Genomic DNA, 25,285 nt, shown 5'->3' on the forward strand with positions numbered 1-25,285 from the left:
AATATTTAATTTATGTTATTTACCCGTTGTCTTTTTTTTTTCACTCTGTCCATGAATTTTATCCTTAAAATTAATAATTTATTTTGAATAATCGTCTTTTCATCACAAATAATCCTACTATTACTATATATATTGTCTTCTTATCATAGTAAAGTTTATTTAATTATGTTTATTCATCTTACAAATTATTAGGTGAGACTTTCTCTTTTTAATGTACGTGTTATTGATATAATTATTCTTTTTTATCTCTATGGCCACTTAAATTTCTTTTTATATATAAAAATTTATTGATTTCTCAGAGTGAGCAAAGGTACTCAAATTCTTATTAATTAAATTTCCGTTATTTTTATAAATATTTGTTATAAATTCATTACTTATAATTTTAAAATATTTGTTATCACTCTGTATCATATATTTTCAAATCTAGGTCAAAAATTTAACAAAAGCTTTAAATTTCAAGTTAAAATTATTGCTACTATTTAAATTTCCCATCCTATATTAATAATCACATGCACAATTTTAAATTTTAAGCTTTAAGGAACCACTTGTTAAATAGAGGAGTTTGGTAGAAAACAAAATGACAAAGAATTAGAGGTGAAATGAACTATTTTTAAAAAATTTAAAAAACTTAATATGAACAACTTTATTTATTTTTATTCACTTTATTAGAATCTTGATTCAAAAAGGAAAAAAGAAAATATACTTTATTGTTTACACTTTTTTTAAAAGTCAAAAAGTTTAGGATATCTTTTGCTTATATGAATATATGTAAGTTGTATACTCTATCTTTGCTTAGTCATTGTATATATCTTCAAAATTAAAGTGTTTTACAAATTATTATATTTTTCATTAACATTTATTTCCTACTAATTGTATTGGTTGAAATGTCTTAATCACTACTAGAATCTTCATTCAAACTTTAATCACATGATTAACACAAACACTATATATATATATATATATATATCCTAGTCATTTGGATGAATTGCTTATATATTTACCACTATAACAGTTATTCAAACTTTAATCACATGGTTAACGCAACACTATAGATACATATATATATAAAAAATTATCCTAATCATCTGGATAGATTACTTATATATCTATCACTATAACAGTTATTTGATGATAACTAACAAATATAATTATGATTAATATTGTGTTAATCATCTCGTATTCGCTATCTGCTTAAAAGTCAACTAATGCAGATTAATGTCTGGAAGTGCATTTTGAGTTGAGATGACGATTTAATTTTTAATATTTGAACACGAAACATGTGATTAAAGATAATAATACCACCATAATCTTAGTAACAATTGCTCACTCAGTTAATATATTTACACTTGATACTCGACTAATTTAAGTACACATCTTATAATTTCACTTTAAAGATAAAATATATTTTTTTATCAAATACTATTCAAAGATAATTACATACAAACTTAATTAACAAATTTGGCAAATAAAAAAACCATCCCACTTCCAAAGCCTCTATTTGGCAATTTTAGTACTTTATGGTTATAAAATTATTTTATAATGTACATATTATATAAGATGTGGCTCTTAATATTGATTTTATTAAGGCAATACTATAAGTACAAATAAAAATTACCATATAATGATCTTTTTGATTGTATTAATAACACAAAATTATTTATAATATCAGTGTATATAACTTAAGCTCTTTACAAGGTGTCAATATTTCATCTTGTATTCATATTATATTTATTTAAACTTTAATTATTATTAAAAGAAAATGAGGATAACCCAAAAATAATAATTAAAGAGACCAATAAGAAGATAAATAGAAAAATAAATTAATTGTTGAGGCTATTTATGTAATAAAGTGGAAAAGTGTGGTGCTCAATAAAACTTCTATTATTCAAAATTCAAAAAGGTAAATTAATTAATATTATTTTATCTTTTACATAACAAATTTTGATAAATTAATTATTATTATTTTATCTTTTACATAACAAATAGGTAGATTAGTAAATAAAATCTTTAGACCATTATGCCCTCACTTTACCTACATAATTTCACCCACCTTTTCCCCTCGAAATATAAAATAAATCAAAATTATAAATCAAACTTAAAATATTAATAATTGAGATTTCAAAAAAAAAAATTCAAGTCGTTAAAGAAAACATTTGAAAATTGAAGTAAAAATTTAGATATGAAAAAAAAAATTAATAAATTTTACGAGCGAAAAATAAAAAATATACTAGAAATATTAGTAATTCAAAATTTAAAATTGAAATACGAGTTAAACTTATATATACATATTCATTTAAATATTACTTAATTTTTAAAAAAATATCCCAAACAATTTTTTATCTAAGATATTGCAAAAAAGAATTATATATATATATTTATATATATAAGATAAATATGGGGTAATTTAGTCATTTACTCGTTAGATCCTAGGATAATTGTCGGTTTTATGTTATTTTCGAGGTGCTTTTTTTGCATGTTATATTGTGGGGCCCACAAATACAGCATTTAGTGCTAACTTAAGGACAAAATTACTCTCATAATGTTCAAATTCAAAATATAAATTCCGTTACGAGATAGAGTGTTGATTAATCAAAAACTTAATGTTCGAAAGATATTAATAGTGAAAATAAGTACGTTAAGATGAATATGTAGCATGTGCAGAAAAATAGAATTATGAACGGAGTTATTTAGTATAAAATGAGAATAGCCTCTATGATGGATAAGATAAGAAAAACAACGATTGAAATACTTTAGATATGTAAACTTCGGAAGACGCATAAATGTCTTAGTGAAGAGTCATGAGCACAAGAAAAGATCGAAATAGATTAAAGTAGTCTTGACACATTAGCTTACTGAGCATATCACTCTAGATAAAAAAAATAAGGTTATCGAGAATTATGGTAGAATGATGTTAGCAAATAGTTGAACGTTGTTTAATATTCTTAACAAAGTATTGCTATTATTACCTCCCTATTGTATTGTTATGTGTTGTTTTAGTTGCTTCTCAATTATCGTATCATTTATTATTGTCATTCTTCTTTCTATTTTATTGGTCTGGTCCAACATGGTTTATTTGCTATTGTATTTACTTTACCTGTCCGATTTTTTATACGCTTTTACTTGAGTCTTATAAAAATAACTTCTCTATTTTTATAAAATACGGATAAAAACCTATACATCCAATGTTAATTATGAGGCGGCTAAACTTAAAAGACTTTGTAAATTTTGGTTGTTTTTAAATATATATCCTCAAAACGGGTCATTTACAAGAATAACCTTAAAGGTGGATAATTTATCAAACTTTTAACCTCGTTTATTTTATGGACAAAATTTTCAGTATAACAAGTGAAAATAAAAAATTCAAGACCACCCATTTTTCGAATAATGACTATTTTGTGCACTTGGTCCTTCAAATATTAGTCTGGCCCATCACAATAATTTGAACAAAAGCCCAAATAAATAAATATACAACTAGTATTTCCTCTCTAAAGTCATTTTCTATATACAAAATTGAATGTAACAACGTATTACCAGATTCATGTCGGATAGATTTACTAAGAGAGGTAAGTCACTTTGTATCAAGAAGTATGAGGAATCGAATAAGAGATATGTAATTAAAGATGAATAAATTTTAATGGTTGTAGTATAGATTGTCTAACTCGATATCTTATTTTTCGTGTTGAATTGTTTATTTTTAAAAAAATTATTACTTATTTTTCATATTGAATTGTTATGTTTGATGGGTTTTATAAGGTTTTAAGAAGCTAAAGGATGAATAGATTTCCTTGATCCTAACATGCTAAGTATGATAAGAGGACACTCACATAACAAATGAACTAAACATGTAAATTAAGACGTGTCATTACTTTTCAAACAATTTAAAAAACGTTCTTAAAAGAAATGAATTTTATAAGCACGCGCAAGTAAAAGTCGAATAACAATTTTTCCACGTGTTTGGATGACTCATGCTCTAATGTCATTGGCTCGAAGTCATATGTGAAACTTAATAGTTTGGAGTTTGCACATTTTTATATATTGCTAAATCGAAAATTCGCAATTCATATATTTATACATGTTTATTTTAATGATCGATTTTTTTTTTCTAGATTAACATATATAAACTTGTGATTCAAATTAAATACTAATATACTAAGAGGAGTATCACAAAAATTCAAAAAATTGAAAAATGAAAGTAGTCCAAATTATTAAAACTTTATTCGAACACCAAACAATTTTAATTGTTTGAAAGCAATGGAGGCAACCGGCCGTTGAAAAAGTTAAGCTTTTGGCCTGCCAAAACACATAAACAAATATATCTTCATAGGGCTAATATTGTTGTAACTTGTAGATGAAAGTGACTTATTTGTTAGCTTCTATTTGTCTTCTCTTCATTCAGTTCTTTCTCTCCAGCCTAGTGTAAAGTTTTTGTTGGTTTTATGTAGGAAAGTTCTATTCCCTTTTATTTGTATCAAAGAAAATTAGAGATTCTTTATGAGTTTTATGTGTTTTGTTTGATTTATGGAATCTTTTGATAGAAAAAGGTACATCATTTTTCACAGCTACGTTGTAAGGTTTTGGTCAAATTGTGTTTTTTGATTATATACTTGGTGGATTTTATGTGTTTTTCTTGTTTGGTTTACGGAATCTGGAAAATTAAAAAAGTTGAAAGGTACTTATTTTATCTCAGTTATTCTTTTAAGGTTTTTATCATATTTTTGTTTCTTGATTATGTATTTGGTGATTTTTATGTATTTTTCTTATTTTATTTATGGGGTGGAAGATAAAACAAGTTGATAGGTTTATGTAACTTTTTTGTTTGGTTTATGGGATAGAAGATAAAACGAGCTAAAGTTGAAAGTTATTTTGTTTTACCATTGTTCTTTTATGTTGTTGCTCATATTTGTGTGTCTAATGATGTTCTGGGTTTTATGTAACTTTTTTATCTGATTTATGGGATGGAAGATAAAGCAAGCTGAAAGATATTTTCTTTTACCGTTGTTCTTTTAAGGTTATGCTCATATTGATGTTTTTTGTTTTATGTTTTTATGATCTTAAAATATATATAAATATATATACCGATATATTTTTAATCTTGTATTCTTAAAAATATTATGTGGAAGTCAAATTTAAAAATTGATCCAAAAAAAGAAACATTCTTTAATGTTTCAAAACAAATTAAAACATTCTTTATTTTTTGTTTGTTAAAAAAAGCTTAAGATAATTTTGTTATTATAAAAAAAATTTAGCCCCTTTGATTTTGGGGCCTAAGTCATATGCCTCATTTTTAAAGGATATTCCACCTTGTGGGTTGGAAGATTAAAAAAATGTTGAAATGTATTTTTTTTCACAGTTATTCTTCAAAGAGTCGTTTGGTATGTGGGATAAGGATAATCACATCGATAAAATTTGGGATTAACTTAATGTAATGTTTGGTTTGAGGTATTAGTAATCGTGGGATTACTTTATTCCTCCATTTCTACTCATATAATCCCATGGAATATCCTTGCTTATCTTATCTCGCGTACCAAATGACTTATAAGATTTGATCATATTTGTGTTTTTTTGATCATCAGTTTTTTGTTCTTGGATTGTATGTTGCGTAGTTGGAGTTATTTTTCTTTTTTTGATAATCGTGATGTTTAGGCTAGTTTACGCGATTTTCACTGGAGGCATCTGCGACCTCTAACTAGCATAGGTGCTAATTAACTATACACAGAAAGCTTGGAAAGATTGGAAAAAATCACCTAGCTTTGAGAATTGAACGCGATACCTCATGGGTTTCAACTCACGTCATTGATCACTAAACTACTAGGCCACACCCTTGGGTGCCTGCATTGCATAGTTGGAGTATTGACATAGGATTATTTTGGTTTTGATTGGTAGAGATATGATTTTACATTTTAGAAGTTTTTTCTATCCGACTTTCATCTATCAATATCAAAGTAATTCATTGGTTCTTGGTGAGTTTTATGTGTTTTCTTGTTTGAAAGGTATTTCCTTTTTTCACAGTTGTACTTCAGTTTCTACTGATAATTGTGTTTCTCGATAATGTCCTTTTTGTTGTTGGAGAGTATGTTGCGTAGTTGAAGATATTCAACTCGGAATCTTGGAATTAGGTTAGAACTAACTTTTTGAAAGTTCTCCCTATCCCAATCTCATCTATGAAGATCAAAGAAAATAATTGGTTATTGTAGAGGTGTTATGTGCTTTTCTTTAAGATTTGGCTTTATGGTTTCTATTGATTGAAGATAAAACAAGCTGAAAAAAAAGTACTTTTTTTATTTTTCTTGTTTATGGTCAGAGGCTGATCATGATTTTAAGTTCATGGGTTCCTACAACAAACTCAAGTTAATATATAATAATAACTCGATTTGACAGTAAAATATTTATCGATATTTAGTGAATTTCTTAATACATATACAGTGTTTGTGCAAAAACTGCTGAGTTCACGTGAACCGACAAGTTATACTACAGATCTGCCTCTGTTCATGGTTTGCTCATATTTTTGTTTCTTGAGTAAATCTGTTTTTGTTTTTGGTTGGTAGGTTGCATAATTAGAGTATTTACTTCATTGGAAGAATGATAAAGTTGATGTTTTCAATGTTCTAATGTTAAAATGTTCATTTATTTATTTCGTTTTGCCTTTGTTTTTGATCTCTTTTGGTGGAGCAGATATTAAGTTGTCAATGCTCGTTTTGTGAAACTTAAGTTTTTATTCACACATAAGGTTCCGATCTCCTTTAGTTACCTTTGTTTGTTGAAATACTTGATCGGAAGCTAGAGCATCACCTAGGTAGTTCCCGTTTCATCTATGTGTTTTGGATGTGCGCGTTTGGAGAGAAAAATGAATATTGAGGATTCATATTGCTGACTCCAACTTCATTGAATCTCTGTGAAGTAGTTATAATAATAGTTCTAATGTGTTTGTTTCTTCATTTTTTCGGGAGCATGTAAAGTATTGGTTGATATTAATCGACATTGAACAATCTCTTTTCTTGGATTTCGTTTAGGTGATCTGATATACTAATCTGAGAAACGATGGCTATGTCACTGGAGGACCTCCTCGCGAAGGAAGGATTTAATAAGAGGATATCAAAAACGATGCCTAGAGCTTCATCTGATATTCGATGCCATGACTTGAAAAGTAAGCACAGAATGAGCTCTTACAATATATCATCGAACGTTAAGAGAATAAGCATTAGTTCTTTTGATGAGTTTTTATCTGCTGAGGGTTGTCAAAACAATCAGATAATTGAGGTTGAAGAGAGAAATGATTCGAGATACAACCGTATATACTCAAATCGAACTTACAGAAGTGAGAGTGGCGAAGGTAGGTCTTCTACCAGCAGTGCTGAGGAAAACACAGAAAAATGTCTTGGTTATCAGAAACATATGGAACGACGCGAGACCTCAAACAGCAGATCAACTAGAAGTTCAGTAACCAGCAAAAGTACCGATGCAACTACGAGCCTAAGGAAAGGTGAGATTGAGCACACCACAGCTATTCCTGCTCTTGATGAACTTGCTATTCAGGCTGTAATCTCTATCTTGAGCGGGCATATAAAACGTTTTCTCGTAGATGAGGATTTTAGGACATCACTTCGTCACAATAGCTTTGCGTCGTTAAATTTTATTGGATTTGAAGAAGGACTGAATACTGAAAGCAAGATCATAGCCACCCTAGAACAAGCTATAGAAACAGCAGAAAGAGCTGCAGAGGATTTTGCAAGTGAGAAAGAGCTTAAGAAAGCCTCATTGCAGCTTAGTGTAATCACAGGGTTGAATTCAGATGGTAAATTTACGTCTGGAATTCCCAATTCTAAATTGGCAGCTTGTGCACATTTGTATCTCAGTGTCATATATAAGATACAGAACAAGGATCGTATCGCTGCAAAACATCTCCTTCAAGTTTTCTGCGATTCGCCCTTTCAAGCAAGGACTAGTTTGTTGCCTGATTTGTGGGATCGCGTGTTTCTTCCTCACCTTTCACATTTGAAGGTGTGGCATGATTCAGAAGCTAATTTTCTTCGTGATCTACGTAACAAGTCGAGGAAACTGAAACTTCTTGACAAATTGTACACTGAAAATCTAGACAAAGGTACTTATCTGTTTGCAGTTTACTACAAGGATTGGCTAACCGAAGGGGCTGAGATTCCGTTACTTCCTTCTATTCAAATTCCTTCTATATCGGTTTCGCGCCAAGGTTCCTTTAGCAACTTAAGTAGTAGTGTTGGCGGTTTTTCACCTCAGCCTGTTGTCAGCAAAAAGTTGTATGATGAAGTATTCCGTCGATCACATATACTAGGAGGGGAACCAGAAGAAAGTTATGAAATCAGTGTGAGGAAGCCTGCTACGTTGACGTACTCAGCTGAAGTGATTAAGTGAAATATATCGAGATGTTGAGCCTGGTGCGACAGTTGATTCAGTAAGTGTTGAATACATAACTTCAAAGAACTTGGATCATACAACAAAAATGACCATTTTAATTCTTAATTGTCGCTGAATATGTATTCTTAGTGTCAATTGTCACTCTTTGTATATGTCCCTAAAGTCTTTTAGCGACATTGGTTCTAATGACACTTAGCTAATGCCAGTAAAGACTTTAGCACTCTTTATTAGTGTCAGTATTTAATGCCGCTAAAAGTTGTGTTTTGTTGTAGTGTGTGTAAATTGTTGGTTAAAATCCTGGCTAAGTTTCTGCAACATGGTCCATTTAAGACTATAAATAGGGGATGTTTAAATGATGTAGATACTTTAGCTCTTGTATTCCAACTTACCCTTTGGATTCTTCAACATCTATTTTGTAAAACAACTTTGTGAATACTTTTAAATTTCACACTACAAGTTTCCTGCGAATTTTCGTACTAATTTCTAAGAAAATCCTCATGTAATTCGCAGTGTCAGTCACTTGCATGTCTTTGTTCTTTGAGCTATTGATGTTATTTCTTAAATGCTCCATTTAGGTGTGGGTGCACTTCATAACTTAAGCTCTTATGAAGTCACTATGACAATGTTATTTAACTAGAAATGGATGATAAATAGTCTTGTCCAAATTATTTTCTCCATTTTGATGAAAATTGTGTTATGATAATCAAACACCAGAATATGACTTTCGTCCTTCGAACAATCTCAATATATATATATTTTTTTGATGGCTATGCTGTCTGGATCAACTATCGCGTACCTCAACTAGTTTTATGGGACACCTGCCACCTCCTTATTTGTCTAGTATTTCCTCCCTAGCTGGCTTTTACCAAATGTCACTTTCATGTTTGAAATTATTAGGACTCTCAAATTTGTTTTGTTAAGAAGTAAGAGAATATGTGACTCTTAAAATGGTTTATAACCTATCTTACTTAGACTCTTTAAAAATGTCAGATGACGTGTTAGATTTTCGAAAAGTATAATGTATTTTTAGAGAATTTAACACGGCTCTACAAATATTGTCGCATTGGATGCATGCGTGTTGAGTCCTCAAAAGTAGTACATTTTTGAAGTATTCGGACATGGATCTAATAGTTGACAACATTTTCGAAAAGTCTGAACCACATGGACTTTTTTACTTCACATTTGTTGAATTCTATCAATTTGATTCTAAGATCCTTGCTCTTAGAATGTAGGGTCTCATTGATGAGGATTTTGCTGGTCCACTAGAAAGCCTTGCTGAATATACATGGACAGGAAAAGAGCTTTATGCCATTATTTACCGCGCTGTGAAGGAACGGTAAAGTTGTTTCTGCTTAATTTATAGGTCACAGGTTGAAATCGTAGAATCAAAGACTAAAGATTGTCTTAAAGTAGCCTTTCTACATTATACATCCTTGCAATGTAACCCTACATCAGTGCAAGATATATTATGTACCAGACTGCTCTGTAAATCATGTGAATAAATAATATATCCGTTTTAAACTCGGAGTGATTCAGATTCACGCTACAGATGACCATCAAAAGAGGAACCATTCCTTATAATGATTTTTCAAAACTCGAGCTCGAAACTTTAGTCACATGAATTGTCTGGATTACTAATTCTGAATTTAACTAATTAATTTTTTTTCTATGAATCATCTTTTTATCTTATCTTATATTATAATAAGAAATAAAATAATAGGGAAAAAAAGTATAAACTATATGAGGAGGATGAGGACCTAGCAATAATATCATAGTCAGAGTCACATCATTAAAAAAATGTTTTTTAAAGAAAAAATTAAAATTTTAACTAAAAAATGTTTGATGTTATTTTGATATATATTTTAATTAAATTAGTGAGAAAATTAAAAAAATTGCAATATTTTTATATGGTAGATTAGAATTTTTTTTACTATTTCGATTAGAATTTTTTATTATGTATTTTTTCAATAAGCTGGTTAGATAAAAAATGAATGAAATAAATCATATTTTAGCATAATTTTTCATTGACTTGTTGTGGAGGAAGGGATAGTGTTGGATTTTTTTACTTTTTGAGTTTTGAATCACATTTTTTTAAAAAAATTACGAGTTCCCATAGATTTTTTTTATATCAACTTACTTTAATATTTTGTATTCAGTGAACTTGCCAAGAAAATAAAAATACATTATATTATCGTGTGAAATAAAGAAATTGTCTTCTTGTCCTTCTCAAGTATTATTGTGAAATAATCTTTTATTCTTCTTAATTTATAAACTTGATTTTTAAATTCATTTAAAAAAGAATATCTTTTGTTTTGAATAATTCTTCGCGTATAATTTTTTCACATTGTATATTTAAAATTATATGATTAAATGATATTTTAGTACATTTTGCTTAGCTAGTCTCTCCTTTTCGGGCCGAGGCCCCCTAATGGATGTTCGAATTTTTCAGCTTAATATCTTGCACCTCGCGTTCATGATACTTGTACTCAACTATTCGCTAGAGACATAATTGAATAAGCAGGTCAATTCAGCGTGCTTCTTTCATCACAAGATTTAAAATTTTCTTGAATTCTGCGTCAAATTAAAATATAACGAATATAGTGAGATGAATGAAGTGACAATTTTTTTTCTTCCTTTTTCTTTATTGTTTCTTGAAATAGAAGTGAAAAAATAATGAAAAATGTATATGTTGCATTTGAGAGTGAGACCTAACAATCACATGAGTGAATATTATATTTATTCCTATTAATTTGTGATACAAAATTTTATACGAAATTTAAGAAAAAAATAATATAAAACATTTCCGCCAATTGCATAGTTTGATTAATTAAAAAGGAGTTTTTGAATAATATGTTTATAATTTTTATATTGATTAATCGTTTTTTTAAATAAACTAATAAAGAAATAATATCAAGTAAACTGAAATGAAATAATAGAATAATGGATTAATGATTTTGATACATATGCCAAAATATATTAGTAGTACTAAAACCCAACATTACACTTAATTAGTGTACTCTTATAAAGAGTAATTACTAATTAGCATCAAATTATTTATTACATGATTGAAATTAAGCAGCTTAATTTTACTCCTTGGATAACTTAATCACCTGAAATTGTGAATTAAAATAAAAATATCATTAGTATTAGGGCAATTTATAATTACAAGAATTTATTTCACAAATTCCAAAAAAATAATTTTAATTAAAATTTCATAAAGAAAAATATATAAGAAAAATTATCAAAGTGACTATCTAAATAATGTATTTATAAACTAGTGGTATACATATATTTATATGAATAAATAATAAAATCGATGACAATCATTCGATTGCTATAAAGTTAATGATTATGATTTAAGATTAAAATCCCTAAATTTGTAAATAGGTCACAATATTTAGCTAAAAAATCATTTCAAAATATTTTTCGGTTTAATAAAATTAAGAAACTAAATATATGATTATAACTCAAATAATAATACACCTTATAAAAATGATTTTAGATAATAAATCGTGAACGAGTTTATCAAAATCTTTAAAGATAAGTAGGTAAAAATGATGAATGAGTGTATCATGCACTTTTCCAAGATCATATTTACTTGCTTCAAAACGCGTGTAGTCAAGCACTCTTCCAACTCAGACATTTTAATGTCACAAGCCCAATCAATGATCAGAGCATTTTATAATACTGTATTTTGGTGAGTTTCAGGGTTTAGCTGACAAAGTCATAAGTACAATCGTTCAACTTATAAACGGTGTCAAGTATAATAGTCTCTCAAGTCGTGATTTCGATAAATTTTAAACGATAGATACGTAAAAATGATAACTTACTTGTACGCTCTTACAAGGGCTATCGATATCACAATAAGTATCAAGAGTTATCAAGACTTGATTATCCAAATCCTCAGCATAATTATAGCAAGGGCAACTAGTCCCAAGTGTACTCTTAAATATGGGACAACATTCATCAATTGAAGTTGTGTTAAACATGCATGTTTTTATCTTTTCTTGGTCACTAGCCAAGCAACTTGTTGGTGAGGGTGGAGGGGATGGTGTTGGTGGTGGGGGCGGTGACGAGCACCACGGCCATTCGATTGGCCAACATGGAATTAAGTCATTTATGTTATTGTTGACGTTCACAACGACTTCTCTTGCCATGACCACTTGATGGAGACTACAAAATAAAACTGTAGCCATCATTAACATTATAAACATTTTCATGATTTTTCACTTATTTTTTAGTGATTAATGATTTGTGTCCTATAATAAAGATATAATGATCGATATATATATATTGAAATTACTCATGTGGTAGGTGTGGCTTTAACAAAGGGGTAGTTGAGAAAACTAGCATAAGATTATCATGTTTTTTTACGATTTAGAGCAAATATATTTATCATTAAAAAGTAATGTATATATACTTATTTACTGTCTGATAAACGAAGTAAATTTACACTTTTCATTAACTGATATATATATATATATATATATATATATATACACACACACACACACACATTTACTAGATTAAATAAAAATATATTCCAAAAATGACATTTTAATTTTAAACATATCATATGATTTTAAAAAATTACATCAGGCATTTTTTTACCAGCTCCCCTAACCCGACTAACTAAAAAAACTCGATTCTTCTTTTATTCAGTCATTAACCAGACGATTTAGACTTAGAATACATGTTCAACTTTGAGTATAAAAATGAGTGGAATAATTTTTAAGCCACTTGATTTTTCGAATTAATAAATCAATTTTAAGATTTTTTTTTTTTGAAATTCAATAAATATGGATTTGTTAACGAAAATTATAAATAGACACAATTTGTTAGATGACGAAGATATATATATATATATATATGAATTTGTTAACGAAAATTATAAATAGACACAATTTGTTAGATGACGAAGATATATATATATATATATATATATATATATATATATATATACACGCATTTCTTTTTTAATGAAATATATCTATTCTAAATTATAAAATTGAGAAATATATTTATTCGTTTTTTCATATTTCAAATATCACATGATACACATATATACATAAAACAAAAAGGGTGCTTTCCAATATCACATGATACACATATATACATAAAACAAAAAGGGTACTTTTCAATATCACATGATACACATGTAGAGACAAAGGTACTTTCTTGACTTCATTGTAAATAGAAGATTAATTAATTAGTTAGTTAGTTCATTAGTTTATCATTAATACTAATATTTCTATCTTGAGAAGTCATTAATTTATGTTCTCAAATTTGATTGTCTTAAAATTTTGTTCTTAATAACTTCTAAGTAAAAAATAATATAATATTTTGCTTGACATTACTTTACATATATTTGTATGATAATATAGTACAAGTCATGCTTCTTAATTCTTATGGAACTTATGTCGATCAGAACGGAAATTTATTTTACAATCCACAAATTATGTCGTAAAAGAGGATAATTTAATTTATATCAAACTTATAATGGATAAGGTAATAGTCTTTAATTTTATGCGGAGCAAACATATATCATAGATAAAAGTATTTTAATCAATAAATCTTCGTTAAATAAATAATAAATATAAAAATTAAAGACTATCTCAAAATAAGAATTGTAATTTTTTTTATTCTTCTTCAATATCCTCACATCTAATGTGTACATATAGCATGTGTGTTTGAATTTAAATTTTGTACTTTAGGAATAAAATGCTCTTTTATTAAAAGTGATTTTTATTCCTCAACCACAAAGATAAAGATAAAAATCATTGTAATGGTAAAAATAAATAAATTCATTTACTACTTGTCATTGTCAAGTTACTGTTTTTTGATAGAAACTTTTTTGTCTTTCCTTCTATGAGTTGTCTTTTTATTAAAAAAAAATAATATCTCAGGATGTGAACAATAATAAATTAGAGGATAATAAGATAGTGAAATCATTTCACTTTTAATTAGAGTATATCGAATTTGAGCTTTTGATATGAAAATAATTTATATTGGGAGTGTCATTCTGAATCCTATCGTGTGCAAATCGAATTTAATAAAGAATTTCAATATAGGCTGTGAACATCGAATCAAAATGTATAAGATAATTTTATTTTTATATACAAGAGCAGAGTCAAACGAATTTAAAATTCATCTTTAAGGTTTTAATACTAGATAATTTCGTTTTAGTATAAATCTTAGATTTGCCTCTTTCCGTCCACATACTTTTTATTTTACAGTCAAATTATAAATATTTTAACTAACATTTTATGATATATTTTTTCATTATATTGATATGCAAAAAAATTGCAATGTAAAGTACTTTCGAATAGTTTTGAATATGTAAATTTTTTGTTTAAAATATCGAATTAATGTAATTTAATTTAACTCTGAAAACTAGTCAAACTGACTTTCGAAAAGAATAACATGATAAGTAAAAGTGGACGAAGGGAGTACGAGTGAATATTATAGTATATTTACCTAAATTTAATTGGGATTTCCAATTTTTTTGTTCCAAAATTTTCTCATCCTTTCTCAAGATTATCAATTATCCAATTTGACACAAAAATGTCAAATTTTTATTGCTAAAAACACAATATTATTACAAGATCTGAAATTAATTAAGCATTAAAATAAACACTTCAATCTTCATTCATCATCCTTGGATAGCTTAATCACCTGAAATTATTAATCAACACAATTCAATATTATACATGTATAATATATTATGATTAATCTATATTTTTTTCTAATAAATATAAAAATGATTACTTACTTGTGCCCCATTGCAAGGATTATTAACATCACAATAAGATTCAAGTGTGATTAGGACTTGATTATCTAAATCCTCAGCATACTTATAACAAGGGCAACTAGTGCCAAGTATGCTATTAAATGTAGGGCAACATTCATCAATTGAAGTTGTGTTGAACATGCAAGTCTTCACTTTTTCTTGATCACTAGCAGGGCAACTCGGTTTCGGGGGCGGACTCTGTATTTATAAATAAAAGAGTAATTTTATTAATTCGAAGAATAATTTTAAAAATATCTTGAATTTCATTTAGGGGTGTGCATTCAGTTTTTCAGTTTGTAAAAGTGTAACCCAATCGATCCAAAATAATTTTGATTTTGTGGTTTAGTTTTCCTCTATTCGGTTTGGTTATTTGGTTATGTCAATAATTAATAACATAAACCAAAAGAATAATATCGAATCTCTTAAATATACTTTCTAATATAAATCATAAGAAAAACATAAAACACAATACCTATAAATATACCTATTATAGATGTTCAAGCATACAATATAAACGAATCGTGAAAGACAATAACCAAAAAGGAATAAAAGTAATTAACTCCAAATTTGGCTAGAAAATTAAAATAACTATAATGTTTTTTTTTTTACTTTAAAATAAACTGATGTTTTTTCCATTCTCTAAGTTAAAAGAGTAATTCTGTTTTAAAATGTAAAATAACATAGACAAAATATAATTTTGACAAAATTTTCTGGCTAGAAAGATTTTCTCTAAATAATTTGTTTTTTTTTCCGAATATGATTTTTCTAAATCTGAAATCAAACAAAGCGATTTATTAATCCAAAACCAATCAAAAAAACCAAAAAACTAATCCAAATAAAAATTTGATTTAATTTAATTTAACCAGACTAGTGCACACCCTGATTCTATTCTTACTAGGAGTATTTGAAAAGATTTATAAAGATGATAACTTACCCTACAAGGGGTGCTAACATCACAATAAGCTTCAAGAGTGATCAAGACTTGATTGTCCAAATCCTCAGCATACTTGTAACAAGGGCAACTAGTTCCAAGTATGCTTTGGAATGTTGGACAACACTCATCAATTGAAGTTGTGTTGAACATGCAAGTCTTCACCCTTGCTTTGTCACCGGGCGAACACGTTGTAGCCGGGGCGGGAGGGGGAGGGCTAGGGCTTGGTGGTGGAGGTGGTGGTGATCGTGGTGGAGGTGGTGGTGATCGTGGTGGTGGAGGTGGTGGGCATGGTCGTGGTCGTGGTCGTGGTCTTGGAGGAGGGCATGGATATGGTCGCGGAAAGGGAAATGGCCATGGTAAGTAACACGGAATTTCCCATGGCCATAAATTTAACTTATTCCCATCCTCGACCACGTCCACAACGACTTCTCTAGCCACGATCACTTGGTGGTGGCTGCAAAACATGATTGCAGCCACCACTAACATCATAAACATCTTCATAGTTGCCATATTTTGAATGATTTGTGTCATACAGTAATAATATAACACATCTATATATACTATTAAATTAATAAGGTTAACATATGGTAGGTATGCTTTTTAATTTATAATTTAATATTAAAAAAACAGTCATTATAGCCATCATTTATTGGTCTTGTTTGATAGTACCTTTTTTAAAAAAAATAAAATAAATAACAATATCATTATTTTATGCACCACATTAAAGATAATAACATTATATTTTTTATTATGCCTATTATTTTATGTAATCACATTAAAGTTGTTCTATGATACTTATTTGGTTTAAAAAATTGAAATATAATTTAAATTCTTTTATGTCTATTTTATCCTTTAATATGTAATATTGCATTTTTGAAAATATTAAATATAATATATTTATACTCTGAAGGATGTATGTTACGGATTATTTACTTTTTGCAAAAAACATTAATATTTGTTTGTAATATCTAATAATTTATTCAAATATATTAACTAAGTACTCACTTTGTACAACAATTATCAATCTAAAAATAATTGAGCATCCACAAAATAAAATTTCTGGATCCGCCATCATTTAAACAATAATATAATAAAATTATTTTTATTATTTATTATTTCTTTTTAACATGTAAGGCCACCAAGAATACTATAATTGGATGTGGATCTCAAAAAATTATGTCCCCTATATTTTTAAATTTGGAAAATATCAAATGAACATTAATTAGTAAACTCTATGACTTGCATTATTGCATAGTAGTGCTAGTAGAGTTGTTTTGTTGAAATAAATTATAGATGGAATAGTAGGTAAACTCACATTAATTTATAGAAAAAATTAAATAAATTCTTTAAATGACTCAATAAATTTTTATGTGGCTAGAAAGAAAAACAATTAGGTATTTTATTTGGTCCTACTCTATCCGTCCATAATTGTTTGTCATGATTTCTATATTTGTAATCAAACTATAAAAATTTTTTTACTAAGATTTTAAGATATATTTTTTCATCATATTGATGTGCAAAAAATGCAATTTATAATATTTTTCATATACTTTTTGGATATCTAAATTTATGTGGCTAGAAAGAAAAACAATTAGATATTTTATTTGGTCCTACTCTCTCCGTCCATAGTTGTTTGTCATGATTTCTATATTTATAGTCAAACTATAAGAATTCTTTTACTAAGATTTTAAGATGTATTTTTCCATCATATTGATGTACAAAAAATGCAATTTATAGTACTTTTCATATACTTTTTGAATATCTAAATTTTTTGTCTAAAATATCGAATTAATGTAATATAATTTAACTTTTAAAATTAATCAAATTGACTTTCGAATAATGCAACATGACAAAAAGAGTATCTATACACTATATATAATATTCTCTTTCTTTTAATTTATTTATTTTACTTTTTTTAATCCGTTTAAGAAGAATTATCTCTTTATTTTTTCGCAAATCGTTAATTTTAACTCTCTTTATATGATATATCTAAGACTATAAAATCAAGTCTTTTTTTATTATTTTTTTAATTTTTTTTTTAAAATTTTGTGGTAGGTGTGGCTTTAGTAAAGGTGTAGTTGATAATTTAGTTTAGCATCATGATACACGTGCTTTGAAAAAAATAGTAAAAATTTTGATTTTTTTTTTTTAATTTCTTGCTTCGTGTTTGCTATCAATATAAAAGGTCATTATATCAATTAAAACAAATATTATAAGTATGATAACGATATAATACAATACAAATGGATAACAATACAAAAACATCTTTATTAATACTACTAAAATTGCTTGCGCAATTACAAAAGTACCCCTAGGAATTAAAAGTCTTATAACATAGTTATTAATTATTAATTAGCTTGAGACTTTTCAACATAATAAAGAAATTAAAATAATCTAAACACAAAATAATTAAGCATCACAAACTTCATCTTTGCTCATCGTTGAATAGCTTAATCACCTGAAATTAATTAGCATAATACAACATTAGGTACATATTTATAAATAAAAGAGTGAATTAAAATTTTAAACGACAAATAAAAATGATTGACGACGATCGACTTACTTGCACACCCTTACATGGGGTACTAACATCACAATAAGCTTCAAGAGTGATCAAGATTTGATTGTCCAAATCATTAGCATATTTATAGCAAGGACAACTAGTTCCAAGTATCTTTTTGAATATAGGGCACGCGTCGATCGAAGTTGTCTCGTACATGCATGTCTTCACTTGTTGTTGGTCACTAGCCGAGCAAGTCATTGTCGGGGCGGGCGGTGGTGGTAATCTTGGTGGTGGAGGTGGTGGCGATCTCGGTGGTGGAGGTGATGGTGATCTCCGTGGTGGAGGTGGTGGTGAGAATGGTTGTGGTCGTGGTTGTGGTCGCGGTTGCGGTCGTGGTCGTGGCCGTGGCCTTGGTCTGAAAGGATGGCATGATTGTGGCCATGGATACGACCACGACAAATATTGACATAGAAAATCAAATGGGAATGAGCTTAGTGACTCACTTCCCTCATCAACCAGGGCGACTTTTTTCGCCACGATCACTTGGTGGTGGTTGCAAAATAAAGTTGCAATCACCACTAACATCATGAGCATCTTCGTAATTGTCATTTTTTTACTAATAAAGTATTTTTACTATGAAGAGATAATAAAAATCTATATATATACAAAAATAATTTATTAGAGTTAGTTTAGATATTATTTCTTCGAAAAATAACTAATTAAATTCATATAGATCCACTTGCATAATTCAATGCCATATAGATCCCACTTGCATAAAATATTATTTCTTCGATAATGACTAATTAAATCCATTCCTAACGGATCATGTTTTATATTTTTTTTCAATAAAGTAATTATTTCATATATTATTTTTAAAATTATAAGTATTCAGTTATGAAGGGGTGATTAGAGCGTAATGCATAAGCTTACAAATTGCAGATTATATAACAAAAATTTAACTAAAAACATAATATTATTATATGAAAACTAATACAAAAAGATATTATAAATTGTTTAAATAATAAATCTCTTTATAAACTAAAATCTTAAATATCTATCGAAATTCTTGTGTTGATATGAATCTCCTAACTTTTTTCTCCGATGAAATAATAAACCAAATATGGAAGTGATTATATTTTCCTTTCAAGAAAAACTAAAGTATTTATGATAATGCTATAATTTTCCTTCGGTAAAAATTAAAATTCAAATATGAAAAAAAAATCAGGGCAAAACCTTAACAATAATAGCCATTTCACTATAATAGTTACGTCTTTTTAGAAATCGATTTTTCATATTATATAGTATACTATATTTTTTATATTAGAAACATTTTGTTGTAACAATTAAAAATTATCCAGATAAATAATATTAAAACAAGTTAAATTTCCGGAAAAAAAACTTTTATTAATTAATTTAATTGTACAAACATCAATGAAAAGTAAATTAGCCAAAGAATTAGGTAAATCTACTAAAAAAGTAGTAGTAAATGACACATTATTTTTACAAACGTCAAATATTAAAGTCAATTTAATCTATAAATACGGATTATAGCCATGGAATACACAGAAAAAATAATGAAATTTTATGAATGAAAACTAAAAATATTTCTAAGTCTGTTTTTCAAACTTTAATTATTTTTTTCAAGTTAAAATTGAAATTGTAGAATAAATTAATAATATAATTTTGCCTTAAACCTAATAAATTAGGACCGATATCTAAATCTACTTTTTCTTTTAAATTTATTTAATATAATCTATAAAACAAAATATTTTCAACAAGTAGATATTTCTATTTATATGAAAAAAAAATTCATTGTATTTTATCTTTCATTAAGTTTACATCTATATAAAATGCAAATTATATACTTTCAAAGAAAATATCCTTTCATACTATATTAAATTTACGCAATTTAAGATATACCTACTCTTACTAGAAGTCTGATATCTTTCAAATTCGTTTCATTTTCTAATTGACTTATATAATAGGTCACGTTGAAAAAAGTCAAATTCTTTAAAAAAAAAAATTAATGCAAAACTATTTTTTATTTTAACATCTTTAATTATTAAAATTTTAAACTAACAAACTTATTTTTAAATTGATATAAAATATATCCAAATCATATCTCAAACAATCTTCTCGTATTTCAAAAAATTCTTTGTAATATATATATATATATAGATATAGACAAAGGTTTGTTTGGTAGGTGGGGAATTAGAAGCAAAATTGTAGTAGGTGGTGAAAATAAATAATTGATATTCCACGTGATTATAATTCAAATTTGTTCAGAATAAAAGGACAATAATGTATGTTATTCCCAATTTCCACTAGGTGCAATAATATTATTATTATAAAAACTTTACATTTTATTCACGTGGTAGACAAAGACTTGGACTCTTGAAATATGAAAAAAAAAATTATATCAGTTCGTGTTTAATTTATGTTACATTTTTTAAATTTCAAGTGTTTTAGACAAATCTATTTTTAACGATAATTTTTTTTATATATCTTTTAATTATTCTGAATTGTCAATTATTGTGACTTATTATACTTTTCACATAATTTACATATATACATAAATTTCATTTCAAAAAATTATAAAGATTACACGCGTAAATTTTCAGTCATACTTAAATTTATCGACTCTCAAAAAACAAAAAGTACCATATAAATTAAAAAATATATATAATTATAAGTGGAATTTGAGAATAATAAAAAAGATATGCATATTCTATTTTTTTTCTTAATTAAAAATAAAAAAAATCAAGCACATGTGAAAGGAGAATTAATAAAAAAAGTAATGCAACGTCTATAATAATAATAAAAAGAATATGATGGTAAAATGTGTCAATCAATGAAAATGTGATAACTTAAAAAGAAGAAATATATGTATAAGATTAATATTACAATAATTTCGATGTTTTGTCGAAAATCGAGTTATAACATAACTACTTACTTGGAAATAATTTTGATAAGTAGAAATAACGTTCTGTCGCATTAATTATTTCTTTATTAAAATTTAATTTGACAGGCTATCATAAGTTATTGGTAAGATCCATAATAATATAAAAATTACTTGATAAGATTTCACATTTTTTTTTATAAGAACTCACTTAATTTTATTTGAAACCTTGATTCAAATATTGAAATTCTTAAATATGATCTGATAAATTCGCATCAAACTTATTTTCTTAATTTTTGAGGCTTTCTTTTTCAACAAAGATATTATTAAACTCTTCACAATATTCAATTGTACATATAAATTTTGTTGGTTGTAAAAAAGAATTTATGAAAATTCTCCAAGAGAAACCTTTAATTGATTGGTGCCAAACTAGGATATGCATTTTATATTTGAGATTTTTATTATTATTATTATTATTATTAGTATATATCGAATGTAAGGAAAGAAAAAAATAGGAGGATATTATAAGGTGGAGATTTAAACTCTAATGAATAAGATAAAAAAAAAGAAGTCAGATAATTAAACCACTTTGACTGACATATAAATCGATCTAATCAGTAATCAAGTTAGATTAATTTTTTTGAATAAATATTTCAATAAAAATCAGCGTAAGTTGTGCTGGAATGAGCTTCATTCTTAAATAAATGTCCATAATTTAAATTCAGGAAAAAATATATTTAAAAACTTAGTCATGAAATATGTGAATCTGAATTAATCAAGTTTCAATACAATATTAAATATCAAATAACAAACTAAAAAAAAATATTTCAAAAAAATTCTATAATTAAATATGAAAAACTAAATTCGAAACATATCAGACAAATTAAATAAACAGGTAAAAACTGATCAACAAAGATTGTCATAAAGTAGTAAGTATTCCTTCATTTTTAACAGTATAGAGTCATCTTTGTTAAAAACACTTTACCTCAAATATAAATTTCTTAATATGAATTTAAATTTTATCGAATACTATATAAAATATCGAAAATCAAACATCAAACATTAAAAAAAAAAAAGAAGGAATTTTTTATAGGTAAAGTGTGAGTTTGAATGGAAGAATAAGAAACTTAATCACATGATTGGATGACTTTATGACTAACAAAAAAAGGTAATTTAGTATTTTTTTTGAGAATCATCATTAGTTAATATTTAATTACTAACAAATATCCCCCACATGATTTGGATCTATAATTATCATATTTTTAGTCAACGATGTCACGTCAAACTCCATAATTTGTTGAGTTTAATTTTTAATATTAGAATGAAATAATAATATTTAAAAATATCTAAACTTTGTTACAAAACATCAAACATGATTTTTCAGTAATACGTAGCTTGGATATATTAAATATTAGCTCGAATACATTAATATACAGTTCGAATACATTAAAGAAATAAATTTTTTTAGAGGTTTTCAGAATTCGAAAGAAATATTATAAATAAAATAAATATAAGACGTGTATTTTCAATAATTTTTTCAATAACCGAAATTGTCTAATCTATTTAGTTTGCACAAAGCCCAAAGCATGAAATAGAAGCCCAATTGATTTTATCTCTTACACCATCTTAAGGAGAAAATTAATTAGAGAATCGATTGTCATTCACTCTGCTCTGTCAACACTTTATCGCAATGCCGAAAGGCAGGATTTCTAGTCTTTTAGGAATAGGATATCGAATGATCATCTCTTACACCATTTCGATTTCAAGTGTGATATTGTACTCAATTGTTTTGTATTGTATGGAGATACAACGTTTGGATAGACTATATTGTTTGTTGTTGTTTAATAACATTTGGTTTGATTGTATCGTATTGTGTTGTATTTATAAATTTACTCAAATATCCTTAATTATTCTAGGGTAGGATTTTTATCTAAATTTAAATAATATAGGGTGAAGGGTAAAAAAGTATTATGAAATATTATGCGAGGATATGATTGAAAAAAGAAATTAACAATGGGAACATACCAAATCAGTTGTTCCATAAAATGAGGATTTACATTGTTACTTAACAACGAAATTTAACAATACAACACAATACATTTTAAGTAACGACACAATACAATACAATGAATAACAATATAAAAACACCTTTATTAGTACTAATAAAATTGCTGATGTGTAATTACATAGTTATTAATTATTAATTAGCTAGAGACTTTTCAACATAAAGAGATTAAAATAATCTAAAACAAGATCTGAAATAATTAACCATTAAACACTTCATATTTACTCATCGGATAGCTTAATCACCTGAAATTAATTAACATAATACAACATTAGGAATGTGTTCATAAATAAAAAAGTGGATTAAAATCTTAAACGACAGATAAAAATGATTGACGACGATCGACTTACTTGTACACCCTTGCATGGGGTAGTAACATCACAATAAGCTTCAAGAGTGATCAAGATTTGATTGTCCAAATCCTCAGCATATTTATGACAAGGACAACTAGTTCCAAGTATCTTTTTGAATACGGGACAACACACATCGATTGAAGTTGTCTCGTACATGCATGTCTTCACTTGTTGTTGGTCACTAGCCGAGCAAGTCGTTGCGGGGGCGGGAGGTGGTGGCGATCTCGGTGGTGGAGGTGGTGGTGAGCATGGTTGTGGTCGTGGTCGTGGCCTAGGCCTAGGAGGAGGGCATGGTTGTGGCCCAAGGATACGGCCACGACAAATATTGACATAGAAAATCAAATGGGGATGAGCTTAATGACTCATTTCCCTCATCGACCAGGGCGACTTCTTTCGCCACGATCACTTGATGACTCATTTCCCTCATCAACCAGGGCGACTTCTTTCGCCACGATCACTTGATGGTGACTGCAAAATAAAATTGCAGCCACCACTAACATCATGAGCATCTTCATAATTGCCATTTCTTTTTTACTAATGAAGTGTTTATACTATGAAGAGATAATAACCATATATATATATATATATATATATATATATATATATATATATATTAAATAGATCCACTTGCATAATTTCAATGCCATATAGATCCACGTGCATAAAATATTATTTCTTCGAAATTGATTAATTAAATCCATTCCTAACTCTTATATTTTATATATTATTTTAAAATTATAAGAACCATTATTCACAACAATTTTACTATAATAGCTATGTCTTTTTAGGAATCGATTATTCATGTTAATTATTTAGTATAATATATTTTTTATTATTAGAAACATTTTGTTGTAACAATTAAAAATAATAGCTATGTCTTTTTAGGAATTGATTATTCATGTTAATTAATCTTTTGAATAAATATCTCAGCAAATCAACGTGAATTGTGGAGGAATGAGCTTCATTCTTAACTAAAATCTCTAGAATTTAAGTTCCCTAGAAAAAATATATTTAGAAACTAGGTATGTAACAGATGAATTTAAATTAATTAAATTTTAATACAGTATCGAACACCAAATAACAAACTAAACAGAATATTTTTAAAAATTCTAAAATTAAATACGAAAAAATAAATTTAAACACGTCAAGAAAAAATAAATAGGTAGAAAGTGATCAATAAGAATTATAGTGGAGTGATAAATACTTATTTATTTTTAACAGTATAAAATCATTTTTATTAGGAAGTATCTTATCTCTAATACAAAATTTCCTACCATAACTTTAAATTTTATCGAATTTTCATTATAAATATCAAACGTCAAAGACCACGATTAAAAAAAAAAGGTAAAAAGT

The 25,285-nt window shown here is 27.2% G+C and overlaps 4 protein-coding genes and 1 pseudogene across 5 annotated transcripts; 1 reads left to right on the top strand and 4 right to left on the bottom strand.

Moving 5' to 3' along the window:
• Positions 1-4,325: 4,325 nt before the first annotated feature.
• On the top strand, positions 4,326-9,909 carry LOC101265762 (putative E3 ubiquitin-protein ligase LIN-2). Of its 2 annotated transcripts, none has more exons than XM_010317675.4 (3): positions 4,326-4,669; positions 7,011-8,425; positions 9,614-9,909. In XM_010317675.4, exon 2 carries the CDS (start codon positions 7,039-7,041, stop codon positions 8,383-8,385), a length of 1,347 nt encoding a protein of 448 aa, XP_010315977.1. In that variant the 5' UTR covers positions 4,326-4,669; positions 7,011-7,038; the 3' UTR covers positions 8,386-8,425; positions 9,614-9,909. The 2 variants fall into 2 exon arrangements, with proteins under 2 accessions (XP_010315977.1, XP_010315982.1); XM_010317680.4 differs by having other exon boundaries at positions 4,345-4,541.
• Positions 9,910-11,313: 1,404 nt separating this feature from the next.
• Positions 11,314-12,618, bottom strand: LOC543740 (extensin-like protein). The gene is made up of 2 exons (NM_001247937.1): positions 12,219-12,618; positions 11,314-11,498 (listed from the first exon to the last, which is right to left on the bottom strand). The coding sequence occupies exons 1-2, from the start codon at positions 12,606-12,608 to the stop codon at positions 11,475-11,477; spliced, it is 414 nt and encodes a 137-aa protein (NP_001234866.1). The 5' UTR covers positions 12,609-12,618; the 3' UTR covers positions 11,314-11,474.
• A 2,415-nt stretch (positions 12,619-15,033) lies between these two features.
• LOC101055528 (Hop-interacting protein THI101) lies at positions 15,034-16,622 on the bottom strand. Its single transcript, NM_001279047.1, has 3 exons — positions 16,113-16,622; positions 15,161-15,376; positions 15,034-15,063 (listed from the first exon to the last, which is right to left on the bottom strand). The coding sequence occupies exons 1-3, from the start codon at positions 16,620-16,622 to the stop codon at positions 15,034-15,036; spliced, it is 756 nt and encodes a 251-aa protein (NP_001265976.1).
• A 1,738-nt stretch (positions 16,623-18,360) lies between these two features.
• On the bottom strand, positions 18,361-19,363 carry LOC104646371 (uncharacterized). Its single transcript, XM_010319688.4, has 2 exons — positions 18,676-19,363; positions 18,361-18,570 (listed from the first exon to the last, which is right to left on the bottom strand). The coding sequence occupies exons 1-2, from the start codon at positions 19,222-19,224 to the stop codon at positions 18,538-18,540; spliced, it is 582 nt and encodes a 193-aa protein (XP_010317990.1). The 5' UTR covers positions 19,225-19,363; the 3' UTR covers positions 18,361-18,537.
• Positions 19,364-23,756: 4,393 nt separating this feature from the next.
• LOC101253521 (uncharacterized) lies at positions 23,757-24,488 on the bottom strand (annotated as a pseudogene).
• Positions 24,489-25,285: the final 797 nt, after the last annotated feature.

This window comes from Solanum lycopersicum, chromosome 1, assembly GCF_036512215.1.
Source record: "Solanum lycopersicum chromosome 1, SLM_r2.1".
Lineage (NCBI taxonomy): Eukaryota > Viridiplantae > Streptophyta > Magnoliopsida > Solanales > Solanaceae > Solanum > Solanum lycopersicum.

Coding starts and splice junctions, on each gene's coding strand:
- LOC101055528 (NM_001279047.1), bottom strand. CDS start 16,622: ATGGCAACTATGAAGATGTTTATGATGTTAGTGGTGGCTGCAATCATG. Junction 15,377..16,112: donor ATGTTAGCACCCCTTGTAGG/GTAAGTTATCAT, acceptor TTATAAATACAG/AGTCCGCCCCCGAAACCGAG. Junction 15,064..15,160: donor ATCCTTGCAATGGGGCACAA/GTAAGTAATCAT, acceptor TAATAATTTCAG/GTGATTAAGCTATCCAAGGA.
- LOC101265762 (XM_010317675.4), top strand. CDS start 7,039: ATGGCTATGTCACTGGAGGACCTCCTCGCGAAGGAAGGATTTAATAAG.
- LOC543740 (NM_001247937.1), bottom strand. CDS start 12,608: ATGAAAATGTTTATAATGTTAATGATGGCTACAGTTTTATTTTGTAGT. Junction 11,499..12,218: donor GCCCTTGTAAGAGCGTACAA/GTAAGTTATCAT, acceptor TCACAATTTCAG/GTGATTAAGTTATCCAAGGA.
- LOC104646371 (XM_010319688.4), bottom strand. CDS start 19,224: ATGACAATTACGAAGATGCTCATGATGTTAGTGGTGATTGCAACTTTA. Junction 18,571..18,675: donor CCCCATGTAAGGGTGTGCAA/GTAAGTCGATCG, acceptor AATTAATTTCAG/GTGATTAAGCTATTCAACGA.